Here is a 27958-nt window from a genome sequence, read left to right as displayed (position 1 = left end):
AGGGTGAAACTAAATATCTAACCTTTTACTGTTATTCAGGTGTCACATGGAATCTTGCAATCTGGTTTTGCTAATCCAGGGAACAACAGGACAGCCCTGGATGCAGTTGTGCCAAACCTTCAAATTGATGCCACATTTCAAGCAGGAGTGGTGTCATGAGCTTTGACTAATCTACATTAAATAGTCCTGGAAAAAAAACAATCAAAATGCTGCCATGCATAATCAATTAACATGCTGCCAGAATACAATGCAAAGAGCAAATGTAGAATTTTCAAAGCAAAACATATTTTAAAGGATATATTAATGTCAAGACCTTCTATTCTTAGAAGGGATGAAATATATTAATATTTTATGATCAGCTTTAATTTTTCCTGTACCTTGTCCAGTCTGTTATTATCTCCTTAAAATTTATAAACAGTGGTAGCATTTGTTCAGGTGCTTTATGGTGATTTATTATTAAATTTAAATTATTTCTAAATCTTAGTATTTTTATTATTCTAGGTGTGGAAGGAATACTTGGTGCTAAAGGATCCCCAGGATCTCCTGGGCATACAGGGCCTCCTGGAGATCAAGTAAGTTTCTTATTGAACCTCTTTTATAATAGTTTGAATGTAATTACAATCTTAAGCAATGGGGGTTTTCTGAGCTAAATGGATCAATGTATTAATAGATCATGGATCTCTGCAGACACATATTAAATTGAAAATATCTACAAATTATTTTAAAGACCTATTAGCAATGCTCCCCAGAATTTTTTTGTAACAGTAAAAACTGTTCCACACCTACCCACCAGCCAAATTACAGCTGGTTTCATTTATTTCATTTATTCTAGCACTTGTAGTTGGAACGCTGAAATCTGTTAGATCTATAAGGCAGGATAAAATCTAGCTCAACTTATTCCAAATCATTTAAATCTTCAAATATCAAAGAAATAAAATGTGGGCCTGCAAATTAACTAAGAGCCAGTCCAACTGATAAAAATATATTTAATATGGTCATAGTATTTTGTTCAATTATGTTTTTCAAGTGCTGTTCTGGACCAAATGCAATTTCAGAATAATTTTAAAGTTAACCTCAATGTAACATATTCCAGTCATCTAAGGATATATTAACCAAACAAGCATAGTTAAGGATACTGTCACCACTGACAGAAATAACTTGTTTACTGTACAATATTATTTTAGCAAAACTGCATCATGTACCTTTTATTGATAAGTCATGTTAATTGTATGCTGTCTAGGGATTTCCAGGCCTTCCAGGAAGCCAAGGTCTTAAAGGATCAAAAGGAGATGCAAACTTAATGCATCCAGAAGGTCCCAAAGGAGATAACGGAGAACCAGGAATCAGAGGAAACACAGGAGAAAAAGGGTTGGATGGAATGCCTGGGAAACCTGGACAAAAAGGGAAAAAAGGTTCTGCTGGAACACAGGTTGGTAACATGGCATTTTGGTTGGTTGTGCCCTTTTTCAATCTTAACATTTGATCTATTCTTTGATTTAATGGATTGATAGATTACGTCCCATCAAGTCATGATAGACTTTTAGCAATCCCATATATTTTCTCCATGATAATCATTCTTTAACTTGGTGCATTACTTTGAACCTCTTGCAAAGGTCATTAATATTTTAGATACAGACATTATCTGTGTGAATGTATTCTTTCCTTTAATCTTATTATGTGATTTGAAGAATATGAAATTTATAAACAATTACATACATTTTTAATTATAATTTTTATATTATTGAACAAAAATGTGTTCTAAACTTTCTCTTACTGACCTTTGATGTTCAAATACTCATTCCCTGATCATCTCATGATTATATTACTGAAATGTGTGCTACGTGTGACTGTCCGTGAAGGCCATCCAGAAGCTACAGCAGGGCCAGAGTGTGTTAGCACAGATAGCGAGCACTGCATTATGCTGACATGACCCTACTGCTTTGCAAGCTCAACATATTACTAGTCTATTTCTGTGCAGAATTCAAAATGTTGGTTATCACTTTTATAACTCTTCATGTCATGGAGGATCTCCAATTGTTTCTGCACCTCCAGTACGGTCAGGCAAGATGGGTGCACTCCAGGTCTTATTGTTTGAATTGTGTCATCTTGCAGATCCAATAAGCATGCCTTCTTTTTAGCATCGCCTGCTGTCTTAAATGACATCACCACAAAGATTCACATACCTTCCACATTTGTGATTTTTTTTTTCAAGTTAGCCTGGTCCCTTTTTGGCTTGTATTTCTATATGTTGTCCTTTTTTTTATTACAATTGCTGAGGAATTGGGCAGCTCCTGCAAGTAGATAAATACATTTATAAAATAACATTATAATGTCAGTTACAGTATTTCTGTGCTGATAACAGCTGCATCCAAATGCACTGTTTTAGATAACTCAAGCAATCGTGAAAGATTTTTATATATTCACTTCTTTTCAAGCTTACTATGAATACTATTTTAATTTCATATAACAATACACGACCTCGTGGATGAACAACTTTTTGACTACATACAAGTCCACTAAAGTAGACCTTAGAATCCCATCTTCAATTCGCTATTGAGTTGCCATTTTAACAATTGTATTTTGGGGAAGAGGGGTTTTAAAATATGATGGGCTTCCTTGGTACTTTTAATGCCAAGATGATTTGCTGCTTTGGAGTTACCTATGACTCAACTTACCCTTTTTTCCTGGCTCCTTACCAATATTTTTAATGAAGACCTTAGCAGGGTTCTCAAACAGAGAAGCATGTTTTGCAATATTTAAGTAAAGATACAATAAATATAATTGCAGATAATCATGCTGTCCTTACGGATAATCACTTGAGATCCTGAGTGAAACTTACAGAAGGAAGGACCAGTACTAGTGTGTCCATTGCTAAATAGGTCAACATAAGCTTCTACTGTATTGGGAAGTTAGTGCATACTAAACAAAGATTTATAAATTATTTGTAGGGGCCAGATGGTCCAAAAGGTGACAGAGGATTACCAGGATCTGTTGGCAGCCCAGGTCTTCCTGGTAAGATAGGATTAACTGGACCACCAGGATATGGACCCCAAGGAAGGAATGGTTCAAAAGGCCATCAAGGAAATCCTGGATTGCCTGGGTTACCAGGTGTACCTGGTATGTAGTTTCTCATTTCATCCCTGTTGTTCTTACTGAAAAGTGTGAGTTTGCTTGTGATATATTTGTATAGAATACATTTAGAGCAGGGATCTCCAACCTTGGCAACTTTAAGACTTGTGGACTTCAACTCCCAGAATTACTCAGCCAGCAAAGCTTAACGTGGCCAAGATTGGAGACCCCTGATTTAGAGAATATCTGCCCATCCTACCAGATCAGATAGGGGTAAGCATCATTCAGAACTGATGGAAAACACATATATTCTGACTTGAGAATGACATTAATTAACAAGATTTTATTCCAGTGTACAAGCACAAGAAAACCAGGTTAGAATAAATGTTTGAATAAATTCAAGATATATAATGCAAGTTGTATGCTTTGCTGTTCTTACTGAAATTGGAAAATGTTACCCATTTTGTTATGCACATTGAAGGTTCTAAAGGGGAGCCTGTTAGAGTAAAGGCAATTCCTGGAACACCAGGGCTCCAAGGGCCAGAAGGTGCACCTGGACTACAAGGAAGAAGAGGTAAGAATTATTCAAATAGTGTCAAATTTCAGCATAGCTTACATTCTGCATTAAAATAAAAGGCTGTGAACTCCATCATCAAGCCAATTGCCTGGACTAGCATCGAAACATAGTTCTAGCACTGGGAATGGTAATGATTTCCATTACATCTGAGGCAGAAAAATATCTTAAATAATCAAAGAGGAATATATCATATACTGTTAAATTGTCATAAAGAGGGAAAGAAGGAAATTCAAGAAGAACAGGCAAAAGGCTTCCATAATTGCCTTCCCAGTATCTATGAATCAAGGCAATTGCCTTGCTCTAATGATAGTAATCTCTGTAATTAAGCATTTGGCCTATATGGTTTAGCCATTAGTTTTTTTAAAAAAAAAACACCAAGATTTTTATGCCATTCCAGCCCAGAGCATAGTTTTTGAGTCTGCATTTCCAAATTGGACTGCCAGTATTAGGTGGCAAACTGCCAATTTTCAGTAGCATCATTTTCACGATATCATTTAAACATCTCAGCTCTGATGTCCCTGCATTATTTTACCATCCCTTGTAGATGACAGAGATGAGATTTTAAAGAAATCATAGCCTCAGCTGCCAAAATATTGCCTGCTATGCTATATGAACAAGTAATTCAGTCTTCAGTCAAATCCTGAGACTGGAATATTTCTGAAGGAAAACCAGAGGACAGTCTATACTGAGCATTTTTTATCCTAATACTGTAAACAACTATTATATAATTAAGTATGACTAAAATATGAGAGCCCCCCCCCCCGCAGCTTATTCTGTGATACAATTTCTCATATACTAGGTTTTTTTTACTATCTTTTATTCAATGATATATTTGGGATGTAGTTTCCCTGTTATCAATGAATTGGGTGTCTTCACCACCCAAGAAAATCTAGCAGCATTTTAATTTTAACTATTATAAGTTGTTTTAAAGCTATAGAATCCTTTTGGTGTCTGATAGTTATCATTTTGATAGGTAAAATGGGATCCAGAGGACAAAGGGGCGACCCAGGTACTCCTGGAAAAGATGGGGATCTAGGCTTAGCAGAGAATGGATTTCCTGGTTATCCTGGTCAGAAAGGTAACAAATTTTATGCAAAGCAAAAATGTAAGACAGAATTTGGTCTGTGTTATAATAATCTACATTAAGATACTGCAGCTACATCCTTTTCAATAAGCAGATTGGTAGCAATTTGACATTAAAAGGTCCAATTCTCTCTGACTTGTTCCACGGGTTTGCTATAAAAATGAAAACCCGTTTTCCTGGTCTTACGTTACTTTTGAGATTCTGATATATTTATTTTCTCTGCTATGATAATAAAACTGATACTTATTAAATTTGCAAGCAAGAGTTTGCATATTATTTTATAATGTATGCTTAGCAAAATCGACATAGATTAATGTCTGCACTTGAATGCTTACTAAACCTGCTTTAGTAGGAATTATATAAAAATTTCAGAAAATGCATAAGTTATTTGTAAAACTTAGTAACTACCGGCCACTTAATAATATTTTTTATAGGGGATAAAGGAACTCAAGGGCCTAAAGGAATACCTGGTTGTGTAGGAAAAGCAGGGAAACCAGGCTTACCTGGGAAACCTGGAGTGCCAGGAGAAAAGGTTTGTTTGACAATATATTATTTTAGAAAGAGAGAGATAGGGAGAGATAAATGGGGAAGGTGGAAACAAATTATTCAGGTGCATTTTAAAATAGGCAGAGATAATAGAATAACAGAGTTGGAAGGGACTTTAGAGGTCTTCTAGTCTTCAAGCAGGGGGCCCTGTACCATTTCAGACAAATGGTTGTCCAATCTCTTCTTTAAGACTTCCAGTGATGGAGTACCCACAACTTCTGGAGACAAGCTTTTCCACTGGTTAATTGTTTTCACTATCAGGAAATTCCTTCAAGGTTGGATATGTCTTTAATGAGTCTCCATCTGTTATTTCTTATCCTGCTCTCATGTCCTTCGGAGAATGGGTTTATTTATTTATTTATTTTATTTAGTTTGTCAAACATGTACAAGATAACAGGTATAAGTATAAACATGGACATGAACAAAGTAAATTAGTACAAATAATGGGTCACAGTAGGACAGGGACAGTGGACACGCTGGTGCGCTTATGCATGCACCCACTACGGACTTCTTAGGAATGGGGTGAGGTCCACTGTAGACAGTTTAAGGTTGAAGCTGTGGGGGTTTGAAGATGTAACAATGTAGTGAGGTAGTGCATTCCAGGCGCTGACTACTTTGTTGCTGAAGTCGTTTTTTCCGCAATCGAGTTTGGAGCGGTTAACCTTGAGTTTAGTATCTATTGTTTGCCCATGTATTATTGAGGTTGAAGGAGGTTGACCACCTCTTCTTTGTGGCAGCCACTTAAATATTGGAACACTGTTATCATGTCACCCTAGTTCTTCTTTTCATTAGAAAAATATTAGTCACCTTCTCAATAAATTGTTTTCCAGCCTAGCAATTAGAAAGGGATAACTATTTAACTGATAGCTCTGTTGTATTGTGCTGAGTTGTTTGTTTGTGAGATGGGTGACTATACAAATTGAAATGGGAAGGAACACAAGATGTGGTTTCTTGCCTCCTGTGTCTCAATAGGACAATGAACCTATCCTTTTCCTGTCCCTGTCACATCACAACAGACAGTGAAACGCTCCTGTAATCATGAACCAAACTTTCAGAAATGATAATATAAATTACCTTTCCCCAGCTGAATCTATATTCAATCCTCTGATGAAGCTTGCTGGAAATTGCAATATCTAACTGCAGAGGTAGTGAAATAGCCACATTTGTATAGTGTGGGAAGTGTTATGATACAGCTTTAAAGTTGGGTTCATTTAAGTCAGTGAGTCATATTCTCAGTGTTGAGAATCTCTTCAACATACATGATGTTATGAACTTTAAAAAATATTTCAATACATTAAATATGAAATGTAATTCTTATATATTTTAACAATTTATTGCCTGGAAATATTGTAGGTATTAGTAATTGCAAATCTGTGCTATAATAAGTATGTTAGACTTTAAAATGATACAAATGTTTTTATTTTCCCACAAATAGATTAATGTAAGAACAACTGCATTCCATTAATCTATTTCCTTTATTTAACCATTATAATTGGTGATGCTGCACTTTCAGTATAACACATAAACAAGACATGAATGAATGAATGAATGAATGAATGAATGAATGAATGAATGAATGAATGAATGAATGAATATGCTGGACTTGTCGTATTTGGGTTGTTTCCCATGTAAAATTGAGATTGTCTTGGCAACATTTCGGTGAGGTCTCACTCGCCATCTTCAGGCTGGTGTTTTTGGCTTCGTGTTTGTGTGAATAAAGCGTGGTCGGAGCTGCCGTCTTTCTATAAATCTTGGTGGGTGTATGGAGTGCTGGCTTTGTTTCAGTAAGTGATTGATTGGTTGTGTGGTTGTATCATGATTGTTGCTGATTGGTGCTGGCTATGTGTCCGTTGTTGTTTTGTGTTGTAATGGCCAGGGTGGTGGGTGGGGCAACAACGGACATACAGCCAGCACCAATCAGCAACAATCTACCAATCATGATACAACCACACAACCAATCAATCCACTTACTGAAACAAAGCCAGCACTCCACACACACACACACACACACACACACACACCATGATTTATAGAAAGACGACAGCTCCGACCATGCTTTACATGCACAAACACAAAGCCGAAAACACCAGCCTGAAGATGGCAAGTGAGACCTCACCAAAACGTTGCCAAGACAATCTCAATTTTACATGGGAAAAGACCCGAATACAACAAGACCAGCAAACCTACACCAGTGAAAATCTTCAAACACACATACACATACACTCACACACACACACACACACACATATCCACAGTATATGTAATATTAAAAGTAACAATTTGTAATGAGGAAAGGTACTGTAGGTAGGTAAAATCCTTAACTCCAGTCCCATAGCTTTTTTGTGATGGAAAAGGCTAAAGATATATAAAGAAAACTAACAATAATGTTGTCCTGATTCCCTTAATGCTTAGATATAACATTACATTTTCTCCTTCTCTGCTCCAGGGTGAACTAGGTCCAGTTATTCCTGGACAGCAAGGAAGTTTTGGCTTACCAGGAGATGAGGGAAAGTTGGGTGAAAAGGGTGAAAGAGGATCATCAGGTTTACCTGGACCTGCAGGTCAAAAAGGTTTTAAAGGGGCTGATGGACCAAAAGGTACATTCTCCAAAATTGGATAAAGGACCATATCTAGATATAAAATAATTATTTAGTCTTTCTACCATAGAGCTGCTATTGTGGAAACAGTCACAAAATTATCTTGACATATTCAACAGTAGAATTCACTATTATAACATATAATGATATGATGTCAGACGTGCAAAAAGTTAGTTTTGATTCAGTGGTGATAAGTTTCTGAGCTAATAGGCCATGGTATAAATTATCTGATATCCTGACATTTCATTAGCAAACTATGGCTGACATTTTCAGAGGCAAAGAAATCTGCTTGGCCACTCACCAAAACTGAGCAGGAACTGACTGATCTCTTCTGTTTGTAATTAAATTAATCTCTAATTGAACTATGCCATGGTGAAAACCTGTTAGTTTTGATCATCCTGTATTCAGAAGCACCTGTTTCAAGTTAAGTCCATATTACATGAGCAGTTATTTTATAAATTATTTTGACACTGGAATATTTCTAGTTCTTTTTATTATTAAAGAGTAACAAATAGTAATTCGCTATTCTGGAAATTGTGGTACACCAGAATGGTGAAAATATTCACAGAATGCAAATCAACTGCTTTGGGTTGAAGCAACTTGTTTTAACTTTTAAAAGGGAAAATTTTTCTAAAACATTTGCATGCCCTGCTGTGGAACATATTCTAATAACAGTCCACAAAATATCTTGAAATGTGTTTCTATGTATAAGAAACTGCTCTGACTTCTAGTTGCCAGGGAGAACATAGATGAATTGCTAATTGATGATATCCTGGTTGTAGTTAAGTATCATCATGTCCCCTTATAATATTGAACTACATAAGCCTCTGAGGCCAATGTTAACCTAGAAGGGTTTTCTCAAGTATTTCTTCTCCTTGATCAATAAAGTCTTACATTCATTTTTTACATTCCATCTCACTCTCACTCTCACTCACTCACTCTCACTCTCTCCCTCCCCTCCTCCCCCCATCTCTCCCCCCCCCCACACACACACATTGTTTGAGTTAGATTTGTGTTCTGGAATATAAAACAAAAAAATTGAGGTGGGAGGGTGCAAATTTTAAATAAATTGAATATGATGAATGTCTTCTAGGGGAGCTTGGAAGTCCTGGAGCTCCAGGAGAAAAAGGTCTTCCAGGAAAAATGGGCCAATGTCTCATTGGTTTACCCGGGACACCAGGTCAATGTGGAGTAATGGGACCACGAGGTAATGATGTACAAAAATAGTGACACGATGTATCAATAATGTATTAAAATTTAATAGTATGATATATAATAAACAGAGTCCTCTAATAGCCTAATATGACCTTAACATCAGTTGTGCAAGGCACGTAACAATTATATTCAACTGTGGAGGGCATTGCATCAGTGCAAGTCAAGTTAATTAAATATTTGCCATTTTATAGTGTTATGTATATAAAAATCTTAACTCACAATAAATTGGAAAAAAATCAAAAGAAAGAGACTATAATAGTCATTTCTTTCAGTAGCACAAAAAGATAGATGCAACATAATTAATTTTAGTATATGCGTGCCAATTTTAACAAAATACAATAGTTTTCCTAAAGCATGTCCCAGCAAACAAATGGCAACATTATTGCTCACATAGATCATACAAGTGAGCACTAGTAGATCAATCATCTAGTGATTCTTTAAATCAGTTTTATTCAAGGTTCAAACCATAGACTTTCTCTTGCACTATTTGCTTTGTATATGTGCAATAAGTATGCTGGAACATATTTATTCTAATACTTAAAAGAAAATGGCTGACAGGGAAATTTCATGTGATATATTATTACTTTTTACACTTTTGATATTTCGAGTGATTAAAATAACCATTTTAGTTTGATCTGATTTTCTTCTTCAAGAGACAACAATAATTAATATGCTGATAAGGGAGAAGATTCATACTTTATTACTGTAATGTCAGTGATGTGCTAAATTATTCTGCCCCTGCTTTTTACTAACATTTTATAGAAACAATCCAAAGATAAAAGTCAGTATTGGAATGATCTGCTTTTTCCACATGAATTTGTCCAATGGACATGCTTTTTCTTGTCATGGCTGCAAGAAATTTTCTATTACAAAATATTACAATAAACTTTTTAAATTTGTTAATAGGCTCTGTGCCCCCACAGAAAGGGGTGACCTCTACTTTTTTTTACAGAAATGCTGATGCAATCCTTCATTTGTGATAAAAGGGAGCCTGTTCTTTTCTGAAAATTTGAATGGGATAATGTATGCTATTTTAGGTAGCAGAGGAACAATAGGAGCCAAAGGAGATCCAGGTATTCCAGGATTAGATATCCCAGGATTTCCAGGACGATTTGGACTTCCTGGATTACAAGGCCCCGGGGGAATTAAAGGACTGCCTGGCATCAACGGCCAGCGTGGTAAACCAGGAACGCCAGGCACACCAGGTAAATGTCCCTTAAGCAACATTAATCTTGATATAATTAATGTATTCATTGCCATTTTAATAAAGGTCATGTTACACTATTAGCATACATGCAAATGACGGGGTTCTTTTTAAAGTAAAAATTGGGTTTTCTTTCAAAGGTCATGCAAAGCCTTTGAGTGTCTGGGCAATACCTCTTATATCTATGGATGTGTTTGGTTCATTTCTGGTAGGTTTCAGAGGAGAAAGAGGTTTGATGGGACACGTGGGTAGCCCTGGATTGCCTGGTGGTTCTGGAAATCCAGGAATCCCTGGAGGCAGAGGTAAGTTGTCCAATGTTTGCCTTACCTGGGGTTCTAGTTCTAAAATATTATTCCATAGTCCATACTATTTGAACTGATGAAAGGTATACAGGAGTCATTCTAAGATCTGTCAGTAAAATCACATTTGTTTTCCATCAACATAGTAGTTTAATTAATTAGTTTCATTTCAGCTTAATTGTCATGTCATTTCTCAAGTAGTCCCTGTGCGTTGAAATGATGAATGAGGAGGGTTTTTTAAAAACTCGGTCTACAAAGTAGATAATTGGTTGCAGGTAACTTCATTTCTCTATTGTTCTTAGAAGCTTTCCAGATTTTTGAGAGCATTTACATCACCCTTAGGAAAGAGAGAAGGAGAATGGATGACACTCTCTTAGGAATTTACTTTCCTTCCTACTTGCTCCCCTACAGAGGGGAAAAATGAGATTGTTATCTTCAGTCAAGCCTTTTGAATAGTTTAATAATAGTCCTATTGCTTTTATTTGTATATCTGTTGTACTGTAGAAGTACAGGACATAAAATAACTAATGAAATCTAGATATATTCAAGTATAGATTTTTTTTAGTTAAAAATGCTTTCAGTATAATAAGGCCATCATGAATATTCCAAATTTCCTTTCTATTTCCTCTAATATAATTGTTTGAAAGTTAAATCAATAAATGGCATTTATGAAATCTCTGTAAACAAGCAAAAGGAACAAGACTTTTTTTGTCATTAAATATTTAGGCATGAAACCAATATGTTCTCAAAAAGAAATCTCTGATTGTAGGGTTTTCCCCCAGTTTTGGATGTAACAGAAAAGTTTCAATGAATGAATGGATGAATAGATGAAGTTTTAAAACAGAGAGAATAACAATATACCACTATTGGAGTTTTCCGTCTATCACCCTGTACTCTGAAATCTAGATATATTCACATATAGATTTTTGATCTGTCCAGGAGATTGAACTCAATGCTTAAACACCCAACTCTATATTCTCTGCTTCCTGGGTCTCTCAGTCTCATTTAGCATTTAAACCTGGTGGTAAAAAAAAATTCATCCTATTTTATTATTTTTAGGTTCTCCGGGCTTTCCAGGACCAAAAGGAAGGAAAGGATCTTTTGGAGAAAAAGGTGAACCAGGAGATAAAGGTCCTCCTGGGCTACCAGAATTCAAAGAGATCTATGGAGATAAAGGAGAGAGAGGAAGTAAAGGTATAAATCTATACTATCACTATGCTACACATTCTGCAGGTTTTCATGATGAAATATATATTATGCGTTCACTGTATTCTATAGTGACTAGCTGTTGCTTCTTACAAAATAGAATTAGCATTGTCCAAAATGGTATTTAACCCATTATCTTTACTTACCAAGACTTGCAACTGCATTTCCCCCCTTCAGATCCATAAAGTAGATTAGGAGAGTAGAGGAGTAGACTAGGAAGGGCTAAATGACATCCTACCATTTTTGCACCAGAAATTTTATCATTCTAGATCCACTTTCCAGAGAAGAGAATATGCTTGGAGTCTATGTGGCAAAAATGGATTGTGTAGTTCCATTTTATTTTTTTATTCAAAAGATTGTATGTATCTTAGAATACAACTCTGAGCAACGTTTTCACATATTCTAAAGTTGATTACAAGTGAAGAAATTTGTAATTTAAGTTTTTGAATAGATGTAGCTTGGTTCACGTATACTTATTTAACCACAGTTTATTGAGTAAGACAACACTGTAAATAGTGTTTTATGTATGTCAGCAGCTAAGTTCATACAACTTACTAGGACAAAATAAACTCATTTGTGGTTTTATAATGTATGGATACTATCATTATTAAAATGCAAGTAGTTAAACAGATTATACTACAAATTCACCATTTCATGTCAACCTTTTTTTGTGCCTTTTATTGTGAAGCAAGAAAATAGTGGTTTTTTGTTATTAAATTCTATCCATTGACACTGTAGGACCTCCTGGAAGAACAGGATTAAAGGGAGAAAAAGGTCATCAAGGTGTGCAAGGATGTGTGGGTCCGGTTGGACCACCAGGTACTCTTCGGCCACCAGGTATGTAGGTTTCCTTTGATCTCAGATCTCAGGCAGATTTATGTTATTCAGTTAATTATGTTAAACTAAGAACTAATTAACACTGTGTCTCTATGACTTTATATGTGTTTGTGCAATGGCTTGGTATGATGTCATACCAAATCATCAATGATTGCATATGTGTCTCTAATAAAAGGAACAATCTGCTTATGAATACATCTTTATAAATACATCTCATATTAAATTAATTCAAACGTAAATTCAAATGTCTGAATTATCAGACCACTCCCAATATTCCTATTATTATATACTATTATTATATACTATTATTATATTCCAGAAGTAGCAATTGTTCTTGGAATAATAACTCAATGAAGACAAACTGGAAGGATGGAAGCGATAGAAGAAACAACAATTGAGGGCTACAGTTTTTTTTTCTTACCAAAAATATTGTGAAACACACAGTAATGACTATGATAAAGATGGGTCAATCACATTTTAATCCTATACAATTAATATCAACATTGATTATCTTTCTAGGAGCTAAAGGAGCTAAAGGACTTTCAGGAATTCCTGGAATCTCTGGATTGCCAGGAGTTCCAGGAGACAGAGGGGACATGGGAATGCCAGGTAATCTTGTTAAAGTATCTAAATTATCATTATAGTAATACTAATACAGTAAAACTTTAGTTTAGCAGGCTTTGGATACAAGATTGTCCATAGATTGTGTGCTTTAGCTATGTCAAACTCTCATTCACATTTTATGCATGTGTAAAATATAAAAAATATGTATAATGCATGCATGTGTAATTCTACTCTGATTTTACAATTAAATAAAATGCAAAGGTAAAATACTCATGCACAAAACCATATTTGGATTCAACAGTTTGACTTAATTAACATTCTCCTCCTATTGACCCATTGCTCTCATGTAGAGTAATGATTGGATAATGATACTGTAAGAGCAAGAATTCTCTGCATTAATAGTAATTTAAGTACAACTTTATTTTCACTAACAAGTTATAGAGATTTATAGACATGAATCTGAATGTTGTGTTTGTTTTGAAAATTAAAAATTAAAAAAGTATTTAAAAAAAGAATTTGGAGTTCAGATCAGAACATTTATCTCATTTAATATTTGCATTAATAAACTTGATGATTTTGGATGGTTGGGCTCTTCAATGAAGGTTCAAATAAATCAAAGAAAAAACATTTCAATATTATGTCGTTTCAGGTCATAAAGGGGAGCAAGGTTCTTCAGGTGTGCCTGGATCACCAGGTATAGCAGGCCCATCTGGCTTTAATGGTATTCCAGGAGATAAAGGAGAATCTAAACCTGGAACTGGGCCTCCAGGAAACCCAGGACCTAAGGTATAGAAAGCTGGTGATACTTTCCTTGTATCAGGTGGTGATCTCTTGCTGGTCTTTTAGTTACTCTTTTATTTTGTTGCTACTTGCTAGGGTAATCCAGGTCTTCTTGGAGAGAGGGGAAGAAAAGGGGAGAGTGGATCACGAGGCCACCCAGGTCTTATTGGAGTACCTGGACTACCTGGAAACAGAGGGGATACTGGTTTACCAGGAATTACAGGTAAAACAGAATGATGGGAGCAATCTTTTGTTGGCCAAAACGTTTGAGTTGAGTTGAGTTCACAGACCTGAGAGGTTAGAATTGTAGATTATCTTTTTTTTCCTCCTTTGCTTTTTAATTAAGACATACTGTTTTGGAACTAATCCTATAGGTTTCATGTTTTTTCCTCAAAATGGCAGGTGGCTATACTAGTTTTTTAAATCTCAATTATGTTAGGCTCTGAGGAGTACATAAAAAAGTTGGGGTAACACCGGTAGACCATATTTGATGTAGCCATCAAGCAAAGCATTAAAACAAGATAACTTCTGAGAGTTTTAAAACTATACTTAAGCAGCATCCAGTATTCTTCTATAAAAGAATATCAGCTAATATATGGATTATGGTCTACAGCCAGAATGGATGCAAGTTTGTACTGTTCCTGCTTGCTCACACTTGAAGTTTGAAATGAATAATAGCATTCAATATGGAAAAATCAAGAACCCTCCTATATATGATCATTCTCTGCCTGGAAGGACTTAAATAATTGTTTTTTTAATTATATTATTTGATCCTAGCTTCTTGAATTCACAGACCATTCAGAGTAATGAGCTAGTCTAAGTAATAATTTCTTATACAATGTAGTTTCTTGCCAACTTAATCAGAGGGGGTAGAAAAAACATATAGAAGATCACCTTTTTCCAATTCTTGACTTTCCAATAGTTATTGGCTGAGAAATCTGAAAGATTATTGGGTTTTCAAGTCTGCCAAGTTAGAGATGACTGGCATAAGAGATACAGGGATTTTCACCCATCTGCAGAACATGAAGAAAGCATAGTGCTTCAAAAATCATATTGTATTTTTCTGCCATGTTATCAAAATATGCCAAGAAAATCACTTTCCTCAAAGAAGGGCAGTTGCAGTGGTGGGTTTCTACCGATTTGCTCCAGATCGAGAGAACCGGGTGGTGAAATGGATCCAGAAGTAACTTCCGGAACACCTGCCCCAGCCCTGTCACTCCATGCTCACCCTCGCCCGCTGGAGAGGTCCAGCGGCACAATCCACCAGACAGCAGAGGCAAGCTCAGGGGTTTTCTCCAGGATTCCCCTCTGTCTTGCCTCCTCCAATCTCCCAAAGTTCTTTCCCCAGCGTGTAATAGGTTTCTCCGGGATTCCCCTCTGTCTTGCCTCCTCCGATCTCCCAAAGTTCTTCCCCCAGCATGTGATAGCTTTCTACTGGATTCCTCTCTGTCCTGCCTTCTTGGATGTCCCTAATTTCGACCCTTAATCCTCCAGTTGTCTATTTTTGGGATATTTTCCCCTGTCTCCCCCCCCCCCTTTCATAGGAGTTCCAAAAAAAATTGCCACATGGCTTGGGGGTGGTGGTCATGTGACTGAGTGTGCATGAGTGATGTCAAGTTGGCCATACCTGCCCGGTCACATGACTGCCAAGCCACGTCCACAAAATAGGCCACACCCATAGAACAGGTTCTAAAAAAATTTGAAACCCACCACTGGGCAGTTGGTGCGATGATAGTCAGAGGCTGATGGGATGGAAGCATGGAGTAAGAGCAAGTGCAGTGAAGGGAAGAGGAGCAGGGTGGGTGAATAATCTTTGTTTCATTTCAAACAAGCCTCTGCTGGAAAGGAGAAAAAGTGATGAGATGCTTCTCTTCACTACTTTTTCTTGTCTCTACCAAACCTCATCACTAGCTGGAGAAGGAAAAAACACTATGGAAATGGTAATTGAAGTTTTGATGGGAATAGTAACACTTTCTACAAGATCAGTCTTTGTATCTTATTCTAAAAATAAGACAAAAAGAAAAAGTTCATTGCTAGGGAGATCTTGTTCTTTTTGACAAATAAAGCAAACAGGAATATGAATTTGCATCTTGTTTCCTGATGGAAACAACCACTTTCTTGCCAGATCACTTTGATTCTGCTTGTTTCATTGGAAAGCTAGAGGAAGACTCCATTGTGAGGATGGATTAAATTATTATCACACCGTCTCAGGATCAGGGCAAGGAGAGTGTTTGGATGAAGCCATAGTAGGGCATTTAATTCTCTGTGCTACCTTAAACAATGTGGACAACACATAAATACCTATATTCAGTGAAGTAAAAAAATGGATACAATAGCCTTTAAAATTTTTGTCAATGTGTTATATTCTATTTATAGGACAACCAGGACCTGTGGGCAGTAAAGGTAGCAAAGGTAGCAAAGGACTGCCAGGACACAATGGTGTTAGAGGATCTCCAGGTTTGTACATTCTTAGACCCTTCCTTTTCTGAACATTCCCCATTTTTCACTGTTGAAAAACGCAACCATTTATTTTTTTTATCTAGTTTTATCTATCCAAATACAGAGCATGAATGTATAGAACCCTATTTTATCTCTTCCAGGCTCTTTTATATCTTATCTGAAAGGGAAATGTTTCTCGTGCATAATACAAGTTGAGAAGCAGAGGTGGCTTATGACCCATAATATTGCAAAATGCAATTCATCTGTGATATATCATGTTGCATACATGCACAGATACAGAGCTTTGCAATCTTTAGAAGCAGTGTAACCAAAGTAATTGAACATGCGGCATACTGCTTTTTGATAGATTTCCATACTCTCTTCTTTGGTTTGATATCATAGCTATTAATGGGAATGGATCTCTTGTGGGTGGATATGACAGATGAACTAGACACTACTGAAGTTGTTTCTGGTATGCAGTTGCTCTTCTTTCTTTAACCTTCTAAATATTATCTAGATACCACCAGGGAAAAGAATATGGAAAAATTAGTGATGGTTGCTTCTTGCTGTTGTCAACTTGCTCAAATAGTAGCAAAATGGCAAATAAAGCTGTTTCTTCTTTGGGTTTTATCAATGAACACAAAAGATATGAGAAGTAAGAGCATTATTAGTTAGTAAAGACTATAAGAATGGTCAACTTGTAGAGAGTCATATTCCATGAGAACGGGGTGAAAACCAGCAGGTTCTGACAGGTTCTGGAGAACCAGTAGCGGAAATTTTGAGTAGTTCAGAGAACCAGCAAATGCCACCTCTTGCTGGCCCAAAGTGGGTAGGAATGGAGATTTTGCAGTAATCTTCTCCTGTGACACTCAGCAAGCCACACTCACCAAGCCACACCATGCCCACCAAGCCATGCCCACAGAACCGGTAGTAAAAAAAATTGAATTTCACCACTGCATGAAAATAATATGTATGGAAATCTAATAGCAGAGGAATCTAAAACATTAGTGGAGCTAAAACATTTCACAAAGACATTAATTCTGTTTCTCTCCTTTCTATTCTCTTTTCACTTTAGTTATATGTCATCTCTTTTCTCACTTCTACATGTAACAGAATACTGTTCAAAGAAGCAGTAGGTGATAAATCTAAATTAAAAGTTTCCTTCAGTTGTTTTTGATATTACACTGAGGACTGTAAAAAACCAGCGGTCCACATGTTTCATACTCCAGATTAGAGTGATTTTGGTAGAAGGAAATAACATAGTTCAATAATAAAAGCAGCAAAGTTTGTTTGGAAAAAATGGTATCCACATATCTGTGATGAAGAACAATTGGAAGATAGTCTCCTTGATATACTTATATTATCTTATAATTCAGAGACATTACCAACCAGTATTCTAGAAGGAAACAGTGTTTTTATATAGTGTTTCAAAGGCAAACAAAATTTGATTTGCCAGTATTAGTGTTTTGACTTTGTTTAGCAAACCACTTTTCCATTATATTATGGTTGCATCATGAATTAAGCAAATGTGGTTTTTTTTCTCCCTATTTTCTGAAATGCATATAAAATAAATACCTCTTTAAAATTTGTTTTCCTCAGGCCCAGTTGGATTGCCTGGTGAAAATGGATTAGCTGGTGAAAAGGGTAATCAAGGACATGATGGTACTTATGGTCCACCTGGAGAAACAGGAACACGAGGTTTTTATTTTGTTGCAATCTTTTTCATATTATCACAAAATTTGCTAATTTGGGATTGTGATATTCTGCCAAATTATTTTCATCGCTGACAAATGCTCAAATTTAATTTAGTTGCTTAACCTTTAATAAGACTATTTTAAAAGAATGGCTACCATAATTTTTAACCACATAATTTCTATAATGGACATTACTTGAATTGATTGTTATTGTTGTTAGATGCTGGTGCAAAATTGTTTCAAATATTTTGTCTATTTCTCATTATTTAGCATATAGAATAGGATAGATTTTTTATTGGCCAAGTGTGATTGGAAAAGACAAAGGAATTTGCCTTTGGTCCATATGGTCTCCATGTACATAAAGAAAAATAAAATAGAATACATTTATCAAGAATCATAAGATAAAAACACTTAGTGATAGTCATAGGTTACTAATAAGCAATCTAATTATACTAGGAAACAAATAAAACAATATAAATTTTAAAGATACATGCAACATGGTTATAGTCATAAGTGGGAAGAGACAGGAACTAGGAAGGAAGAGAAGAATAGTAGTAAAACGGTCTTAATAGTTAATATGATAATGTTGTGGGAATTAGATGTTTAGCAGAGTGATGGCATTTGAGAAAAAAAAACTGTCCTTGTGTCTAGTTGTTCTGGTGTGCAATGCCCTAGAGTGTCATTTTGAGGGTAGAAGTTGAAACAATTTATGTCCAGCATGTGAAGGTCTGTAGTTATTTTCACAACCCTCTTTTTGTAAATAGGGCTGTAAAACTATGGTAAAGATGATAAGGAACATAAAAATGGGATTTCATTTATTCTTAATGCTGTACTTTTAAGACATACAGTATTTCAAATACTTCTTGGAACAAGAATTTGAACCAGTTATATAATTATTAACTTGGAATTACTTTGCAGCAATGTGGAAATCACAATATGTATTAGCCATGTTGGAACTATTTAAGCAAATAACTCCTTTGTTAAATAAATTTATCAAGAAATAAAGAACATTATTGAACGTTCATAGAAAAAAATGGGTCTTCGGAATATGAATTTTCAGTATAACATTCAGCCATATTTCTTATTAATACCATTGTAATATAATGCCTTTTAAATTTCTTAACTTACTTTTGAAATAAAAAAAATACATTATCATCATGTAGGTTCACCAGGGCAACAAATTCCTGGCCCTAAAGGACTTCCTGGATCTAAAGGTAAAATTTATTAATACTTATAGGCCGCCCTTTTCCCTGAGGGGACTCAGGGCGGCTTACATAAAATAAGGGGGGGGTATACAGACAATAGACACCACAATACATAGAAGTAAAATAGTAAGCAACATTCATTCATCATTCGGGTGGGGACAGTTATCTTTGTCCCCAGGCCTGACGGGCTAGCCAGGTCTTAAGGGCTGTGCGGAAGGTCTGGACGGTGGTGAGGGTACGAATCTCCACGGGGAGATCGTTCCAAAGGGTTGGAGCTACTACTGAAAAGGCTCTCCTCCGTGTAGTTGCCAGTCGGCACTGACTGGCGGATGGAACTCGGAGGAGGCCTAATCTATGTGATCTAATTGGTCGCAGGGAGGTAATTGGCAGGAGGCGGTCTCTCAAAATTATACTGCATATCTTATTTATTTAATTTATTTATTTTTATCCCATTTTTATTATTTTTACAAATAACTCAAGATGGTGAATATAGTCAACATACCTTCCTCTCCTATTTTCCTCACAATACAATCCTGTGATGCTGTAAATTCATAATACAGAATCTTAAAAATCTTCCACACTATATATAAGAGCCATGGTGGCACAATGGTTAGATTGAAGTATTGCAGGAAAACTCTGCTCACAGTCAGAAATTTGATTCTGGCAGGGCTCAAGGTTGACTCAGCCTTCCATCCTTCTGAGGTCGGTAAAATGAGGACCCAAATTGTTGGGGGCAATATGCTGATATTTATATTATTTAAAATGTTATTTTTTTAATAATATGTTGCATTTAGGGTTCCCGAGGCTGAAGATGAAAGGAATGTCCACTCACGGATAGCTGAATCAACCAAAGTTTATTGAGCATCCAGAATTAACATGAGAATCCACAGCAAACTTATTAATCATGAAACATCATTCTTATAGTGTTTTCAGCCTCTTTGAGCTCTACGTATTATCTCATTATTGGCTAACAAGTCTCCAAGGCACAATAATTGGTTAGTCCTTACATCATTGGTGTTCGTGAGAATGTTCACGTTGTAATAGCTAAGTAAATCAAGTATTATCAAATGAGTGAATAAAATGTTGCAGGTTATTACTTTGTATCATCCCGTGTCCTCGAACATCCCTGGGAACACTGCAAGAGCAAAGATTAGCTGACAGGCAAATATTTTCTGCAGATTGATGCAGTTTCTACTTACACGTGTAACCTCAGTTCTAAGGACCATCCAGATGATTCACCGTAAAAACCCTACATTTCCTCTCTTTTTGTTTTTAATGACGATAAAAGAGATTTTTCAAGAGCATGCATTTGAATCATATTCAAAGTAGGTGCAGGAGACTTACGAAACATAGCAAAAAACATAGCAAAAAATGAAGGAACACATTGCATACAACAACAGCAAAGTATAAGTAATACAATTATGCTCACACCATAGAAAAACAATTGTTTCAACCAAGAAATATTAGGTAACCAGCTAGTTAACCAATCAAAAGGAGAAAATTCATAATGTACATTATTTTTTATAGAAGCTTGTAAATTAGCTAATTCATCTTCAATAGTTCTATTAAGTGAATGAAAATGCACAGCACAAGCACGTTGACCAACTAAAGTGCAAAATCCACCTTGACGAACTAGCAAATAGTCTATAGCAAAACGTTGTTGCATTAAATCTTGATTAAGTTCTTCAATTTCATTTTGCAAGTCTCTAATAATTGCAGCAGTAGCATTAATAGATTTCTCCAATCGGCATGTAAGACCTAAAATAGAATGTCTATTTTCTTGAGTTAATATTCCTGGGTATGATCCCAAAGAAATAGTTCCAGTTATTGCTCCAACTACTGCACGTCCAAAAGTATGCAATGAAGAAAGTTGAGTATTAATAATAACTTCATCAGAACATTTTGATCCCAAGGCTGCACGTCTTTTTCTAGTTGGTAAACTTTCATAAGCACCCACTTGTACAGGTAACGACAAATATCCAATGGCAGCACATTGATAGTTTTGAGGGTGTACGTTAGTTGCATATTTATCAAAGAAAAACCACATTGTAGGATCTTTTAATTGCCATCCAGCACAGATTGATCCACCTGTGTCAGTATTAGAAAAAACAGTTTGAAAAATAGGAAAATTTTCAGGATACATTTCAGGTATGATGTTATGACCTTGTGATGTTTTAATAGTACCCCATAACCAATATTTTTGAGTACAATAACTATAATTCCCTACTTTATCTAAAATACGTTTAGCTTTTGAGTAATCAGACCATTGATTAAACCAATTATGACGAGCATAACAACAAAAACATAAGCCTCTAGTAAATTGGTTAATGCGAATATACTTCCATCTAACTGAATTTAATTCATTTGGAGGAGTAGAAAATAGCCAAGAAGAAGAAATATGTTGAAGTTGCGAAACAATGAAAGCAGAAGAATTAATTAGATTAGGAATAAAAGCAACTTGACCAAGAGCCATAGGAGGTTCATAATATAAAGTTATATTATGACCATGAATCAAAAACATATATTGAGCGTGACGAATCCAAAGATTAGGACTAAGAGGAAGAGCAGGAATTGTTTCCGAGTTAGTAGAAACCGAAAAAGAAAAGAAAAAGAGAAAACAACACATGAGAAAAAAGGATTTTTTCAATTGATGTTGATCTTCAAGGTGATTCCAAGGCAATATTGGAGGACGTTGCATCCTTAGATCTTTCATTTGTTTTTCCATGGTAAGGACGAACACACCGGCCTGGAATCCACACAGCTTGCTTTGTTTGCAAATCCTCAACTGCAGCGTAACCTCGTCCAATTTATGACCACGATCAACTTATAATCTGGGGACGTCTGAAAATGAAACTTGACTCGAATGTCTGAAAAGGAATCTAGAAAAGTTAAGTAATTCCACGCATAAAGAGCAATAGAGATCAAATTTTGAATTTTTCTCAAATTGAAAGGACCAGATTCAGATTTTACCAATTTAGTTAATGTGGCTTTGAATGTACGATGAGCTCGCTCAATTATAGCTTGCCCTTGAGAATTGTAAGGAATTCCATGTATCAATTGAATGTTCCATTGTTGACAAAAAGAATTAAAGTCCTTGCTAGTATACGCAGGACCATTATCAGTTTTTAATTGAATTGGTCGTCCCATTACGGAAAAAGCAGAAAGACAATGAGACATGGCATCAAAGGTGCGCTCATGTCTAGCAGCAGTAACCCACAAAAAATGAGAATATGTATCAATGGATGCATGTAAATAAGTGAATGGTTTAAAGGTAGCAAATTGTGTAACATCCATTTGCCAAATTTGATTAGATTTTGTTCCTCGAGGATTTACTCCCATAGGAAAAGGAACAGCAAATTGTTGACAAGAAGTACATCCTCGAACAATGTCACGAGCCTGAGACATAGGAACAGAAAATTGTTTAGCCAAAGATTTAGCATTTTGATGAAAATATGAATGACTAGCAACAGGATCTGAAAAAAGAGTTGTGACTTCTTTGAGAGTCTCATCAGCTCGTCTATTTCCTTCCGTCAAAGGATTTTGAAAAGGAGAATGGCTCCTAATGTGCTCAACATATAAAGGAAAGACACGTGCTTCCAAAACATGTTTCAAGGATAAAAATAAAGACAAAAGATTAACGTCAAGAGAAACAGCACAATAAGCATAAGGAAGAGATTGCATTGCAAGAAAAACATATTTGGTATCAACAATCAAGTTAATAGGTTGATCAGAAAATAATCTCAGAGCCAAAATAACAGCTGCCAACTCAGAACGTTGGGCAGATGTCTGAACAGAAGTGAATTTAGAAAACCATTGTTGACCATCCGTCCAAACCACAACTCCACGAGTGGGTGATCCGTCTGTGAAAATAGTTAATGCTTCAGGAAGAGGAGAACGAGTAAAAATAGAAGAAAATGAAAGATTCAATGTATTTGTAATAACTATTCTAGGATCTTTAGGTAAAGAATATTGAATATCACCAAGGTAGTTGGAAAATGCAATTTGATATGAATCAGAAATGGTCATCAAATGTTCATGTTCAAGTTTAGTACGAGTGAAAGCTATTCCATCCAGGTCATGACCTATTAATTGCAAAGATCTTCGTCGTGCTTTCATAATCAATTCTTCTAAAGCCTGTTGATAAGGAAAAATGTTTCTAGGAGGAGAAGCAGACAAATTCAACCATTCATGAATATGAATCACTTTTTCATCCAAAATAGAATAAAGACATCCAGTAGGTAAAGGTGATGTAGGAAGAATTGCTAACCACAACTTTTTGGTTATAGAAGCAATTCTATCAACATATCCCAATTTAAATTTATTTAGAATTTCTTGGAGACATTTCTTTTGCAAAACAGTAAGTGAAACCAAATCTCCAGGTTTTTTGGAACCTTTTAATAGAGAGAAAAGACAATAAGCAAAACCATGTTACCTCTTTTTCTTTATCCTGTGACTGTAAAGGAAAATTAAAACAAACACATCCTGTTTAAAAACAGGCTAATAGTCAACCACCACTAGATGTCGTTGAATGACAATCTTTCTGAAAATGCCCTAATTTTCCACATCTAAAACAGTTCCCTGGAGGCTTCCTCCCTCTTTGAATCGCTGCAGCCAACAAATTCATGTTGTATGATGGAGATCCTACATCCTGACAAACACGTAACATGTCTGCTAACGTGTATTGATTTGTAGCTTTTAAAGGCTGCAAAGCACGTTTACAGTCCACATTAGCATTTTCAATAGCCAACTGACGAAGCAATTCTCCAGCCGCTTCCTGATTATCCAACTGTTGATGCAAAGCTTTTGAAAGTCTCTCCACAAAATCAGCATAAGGTTCATTCACTCTCTGGCGTATGTTAGAAAAGCTAACTTTAGGTTCTCCGGCTTGAGGAACCTTGAGAAAAGACCTGAATGCACATTCAGAAACTACCGCCAAAGTTGCAGGAGGAAGTAAAACCTGATTAGGAATGTCTGCAAACTGACCTGACCCAAACAACTGTTCCACTGTGTAAACTCCACCACTACCTAAAGCAGCTGCCTGAGAATGACGCAAATATTCACTTTCCCAAACAACATACTGCATAGAAGTCAAAATCATTCTAAACAATTGTTTCCAATCCTGCGGAATCATAGAATAGCCATTCTTAATTCCTTCCAAAAGACCTTTAGTAAAATTTCCAGTGATACCATAATCAGAAATAGCCTTCTTTAACTCCCTTAAAATCTGAAATGGCAAACCTTCCCACTCAGCAATCTGCTGACCTGGTTGTGGCCCTGGTTGATATTGAACCGGACACACAGAGAACAAATCAGCTAACTCTTCTCCAGAAATATTAACATCTGATTTACAATTTTCTACCATTTTCTGAAAAGCAGACTTTGGAAGAATATTAGTAGAAGAATGAGGAATAGGAGGAAGAGAAAGATGAGAGGGAATAGGAGGAGGGGGAGGAGGAGGAGGAGGTTTTAACACAATGTCAGAAGAAGGAGAAGAAGGTATTATTTCAGACTCAGATTTAGGATCAAAAGAAGAAATTTCTTTTTCAGACAGTGGAGGAAAAATCACAGTATTAGAATGTTGAGAAGGAGGGGATGATAAGGAAGAAACAGAATCTTCTTTCTGACCAAATATTTCTACAGCATGCCGACACAAATGCCAAGCGTGCAAAACATCCACATCTTTCCTAGGCTCAGAATGCAAAACCTTGCCAACTTTTTCCCAATCTGACAACTTCAAAGAACCTTGTATAGGATAGAAAGGACAACTTAAAGCAATTTCACGGACCAGCCGAAAAAGAGCCTTTTGTGACACACATAACTCAGACTTCTTAAGAAGATACCCTAACTCACTAACATGCTTCCTTTGCTCTAGAGAGAGCGAAGACCCCATACTTACTAAGAAAAGCCCTTGGGCTGACGACGCGTCTGTCCTTCTCTGGACGAAGTACGGGTCCCTGTTCGGGCGCCAAAATGTTGCATTTAGGGTTCCCGAGGCTGAAGATGAAAGGAATGTCCACTCACGGATAGCTGAATCAACCAAAGTTTATTGAGCATCCAGAATTAACATGAGAATCCACAGCAAACTTATTAATCATGAAACATCATTCTTATAGTGTTTTCAGCCTCTTTGAGCTCTACGTATTATCTCATTATTGGCTAACAAGTCTCCAAGGCACAATAATTGGTTAGTCCTTACATCATTGGTGTTCGTGAGAATGTTCACGTTGTAATAGCTAAGTAAATCAAGTATTATCAAATGAGTGAATAAAATGTTGCAGGTTATTACTTTGTATCATCCCGTGTCCTCGAACATCCCTGGGAACACTGCAAGAGCAAAGATTAGCTGACAGGCAAATATTTTCTGCAGATTGATGCAGTTTCTACTTACACGTGTAACCTCAGTTCTAAGGACCATCCAGATGATTCACCGTAAAAACCCTACATTAATACATATTGCCCATAGCAAGATATGAGTCAGGATAGAGTTGAATCTAAATGCTTCAGGATTCCTGGATTGTCTACTCTTGGCTGATAGGTCATCACATCATCTGATTAGAAATGTAGTAACATTAACAGTGATTGTTATAAAGAGAGTAACTTCTAATTCATAACATATGATCCAAACTGGGTTATATATCCAACATTATAATTCCTGTAAGTGGAAAGTAGATTGTATTTCCCAAAAGTATATTCATGGAAAATATGTGGAAAGGAACACATCTGTGGAGAGACCAGTAATGATGGGTTATATTTCTTGACATCACTAGCTTAGGATTTTTAGAATTTTTGGAACAAATCACACTACCCTTGCAAATATAATGATCAATAATATGTTCTTAACTTGATTAAAATATTAATTCCCAAGGTATCAAAGGAGATATGGGAGTAGCTGGTTTTCCAGGACCACAAGGCTTTAAAGGTGTCATGGGAGATCAAGGACCTGGTGGACCTCCTGGCCTACCTGGACCACCAGGACCTCCAGGAAAACCAGGGAAAATACTTAGCTCCAAAGGAAATAGAGGTCCTCCTGGCCCAGATGGAAATCCAGGTAAGAAGCCATTATTATACAGCAACTTTAACATTTGCTTTGCTGCACCTTACCATTACTACAAAATAGATGCAGTTATTCATGCCTGAGCAGATTCATCATGAATTTTTTTCTACTTTCATTTTAGGTGTTTTTCCCTCTTCATTCAGCTGTTCTGCTTTACAGTTAAGGAGCCAAGCAGCTGTCTTCTGTAGGGAAGACATTTTGTAGCATATGTACTAATTGTCCAATAATCTCTGCATTTAATATAGAAACATAAGAATAGCCTTGATGGATCAGACCAAAGCACATCATGTTCACCTTTCCTTTCTGCATATTGGCAGAGATGCATATTCCCCCCCCCCCCAATTTTCTTTCCTGCAAATGTATTTGGAGGCAAGATACATCCAACCTGTCTTCAAGACTACTAGCACTCCATAAACTTGTCTGCCATTAACTTAAGACTATTAGTGCTTGACAGACGTGTCCTCCATTAACTTATCCAATCCCCTGATAAAGCCTTTCAAGATAGAGAGAGGAATTTATGAGAGTTGTGGGCTATTGTTTTGTCTATGGCATTCTAAGGACTTGTATGTACCTCCTTTGAGGTACATACAATATTATTAATATTCCACAAGATTGTATTAGACTAAAAGCCTTTAGCTTGTGGTGTGTTAAGCGTGTATGTGTGGGTGTTCTTCCTGGCAGCTGCCTGTGTAAGTGGACCTTACTGCTAACTTTGGAGATTTAAATTAAAAAGTATCATACATACATTGTAATTTATTAAGGAGATATAAGAGATAGAATGTATATGAATATATGGTAATTTAACATAATTCTTGGTTAATATACTACTCCCAAATGCATGTACTTTCCCCATGAAATATAGGTGTTCGTGGTAGCCCAGGACCTGCTGGAGTCCCAGGCTACAGCATAAAAGGAAACAAAGGTGTCCGAGGAACAGCTGGAACTCCAGGCCTGCCAGGAATGAAAGGTGATGATGGCCCACCTGGTATGCCAGTAAGTTAAATAAATATCCTTTATTAGTCATTCATTGATTTTATATTTTAGACTTGCAATAATGCAAAATTGTAGATGAGGGAAGCTATCACATTTTGCAAAAATGATTAAACTTGAACAATCAGTTTTTTTAAAAAACAGGAATTTTATTCTGCTTCATTTTTTTAGCTATCAATGACGAATTAGGGGGTATATTAGTGGGTGTCACTAGGCTGGTGGTGGTGTTGCTGTTTCACTGAAAGATAGAATAAGCTGTTTCATTTCTGTTATAATTAATAACTAGCTGCTGTTAAGGCATGGGAGCACGGAAGCTCAGAGCAAATAGAATGTTCATCCCATGTTCATTGAACTATGAGTGTTTAGGATATGGATGATTTTTCTTCTGTTGAGCCCCTCATTCTTCTGAGAATATCATTTAGAAGACTGTATGTCCAATAATAAAGAATGTAGCTATGCATGTATTTTGTTTTTAGTAAAGATAATGGGTTCCCAAACCATTAAAAATTGTTAAGAATACAGGATCTATACAAGAAGGTGCTTATTTCAAAATTAGAGCTGGATTAAATAACTAATGGCAAAGAATTGGTTTCAGGGC

The 27958-nt window shown here is 36.1% G+C and overlaps 2 protein-coding genes across 2 annotated transcripts in view; one reads left to right on the top strand and one right to left on the bottom strand.

Annotated features, from left to right (window-relative positions):
* COL4A3 (collagen type IV alpha 3 chain) overlaps window positions 1-27958 on the top strand; it is a 75282-nt gene that overhangs the window by 40022 nt on the left and 7302 nt on the right. Inside the window, exons 24-43 of the mRNA XM_087725464.1 lie at window positions 502-572; window positions 1241-1429; window positions 2949-3117; window positions 3551-3643; window positions 4620-4724; window positions 5165-5262; window positions 7723-7873; window positions 8967-9080; window positions 10126-10293; window positions 10505-10594; window positions 11651-11785; window positions 12536-12634; window positions 13154-13243; window positions 13848-13984; window positions 14075-14201; window positions 16355-16435; window positions 18017-18115; window positions 19275-19325; window positions 26182-26364; window positions 27233-27363. Of these exons, the coding sequence (XP_087581590.1) occupies window positions 502-572; window positions 1241-1429; window positions 2949-3117; window positions 3551-3643; window positions 4620-4724; window positions 5165-5262; window positions 7723-7873; window positions 8967-9080; window positions 10126-10293; window positions 10505-10594; window positions 11651-11785; window positions 12536-12634; window positions 13154-13243; window positions 13848-13984; window positions 14075-14201; window positions 16355-16435; window positions 18017-18115; window positions 19275-19325; window positions 26182-26364; window positions 27233-27363 (2381 nt within the window). The remainder of the gene's footprint in view (window positions 1-501; window positions 573-1240; window positions 1430-2948; window positions 3118-3550; window positions 3644-4619; window positions 4725-5164; window positions 5263-7722; window positions 7874-8966; window positions 9081-10125; window positions 10294-10504; window positions 10595-11650; window positions 11786-12535; window positions 12635-13153; window positions 13244-13847; window positions 13985-14074; window positions 14202-16354; window positions 16436-18016; window positions 18116-19274; window positions 19326-26181; window positions 26365-27232; window positions 27364-27958) is intronic.
* On the bottom strand, window positions 20564-22076 carry LOC148043589 (uncharacterized). Its single transcript, XM_087725465.1, has one exon. The coding sequence runs from the start codon at window positions 22039-22041 to the stop codon at window positions 20566-20568; it is 1476 nt and encodes a 491-aa protein (XP_087581591.1). The 5' UTR covers window positions 22042-22076; the 3' UTR covers window positions 20564-20565.

This window comes from Thamnophis sirtalis, unplaced genomic scaffold (assembly GCF_051295495.1).
Source record: "Thamnophis sirtalis isolate CommonGarterSnake01/CBP01778 unplaced genomic scaffold, rThaSir2_p1.2 scaffold_11, whole genome shotgun sequence".
Lineage (NCBI taxonomy): Eukaryota > Metazoa > Chordata > Lepidosauria > Squamata > Natricidae > Thamnophis > Thamnophis sirtalis.
This window is presented reverse-complemented; position numbering and strand designations above follow the sequence as displayed.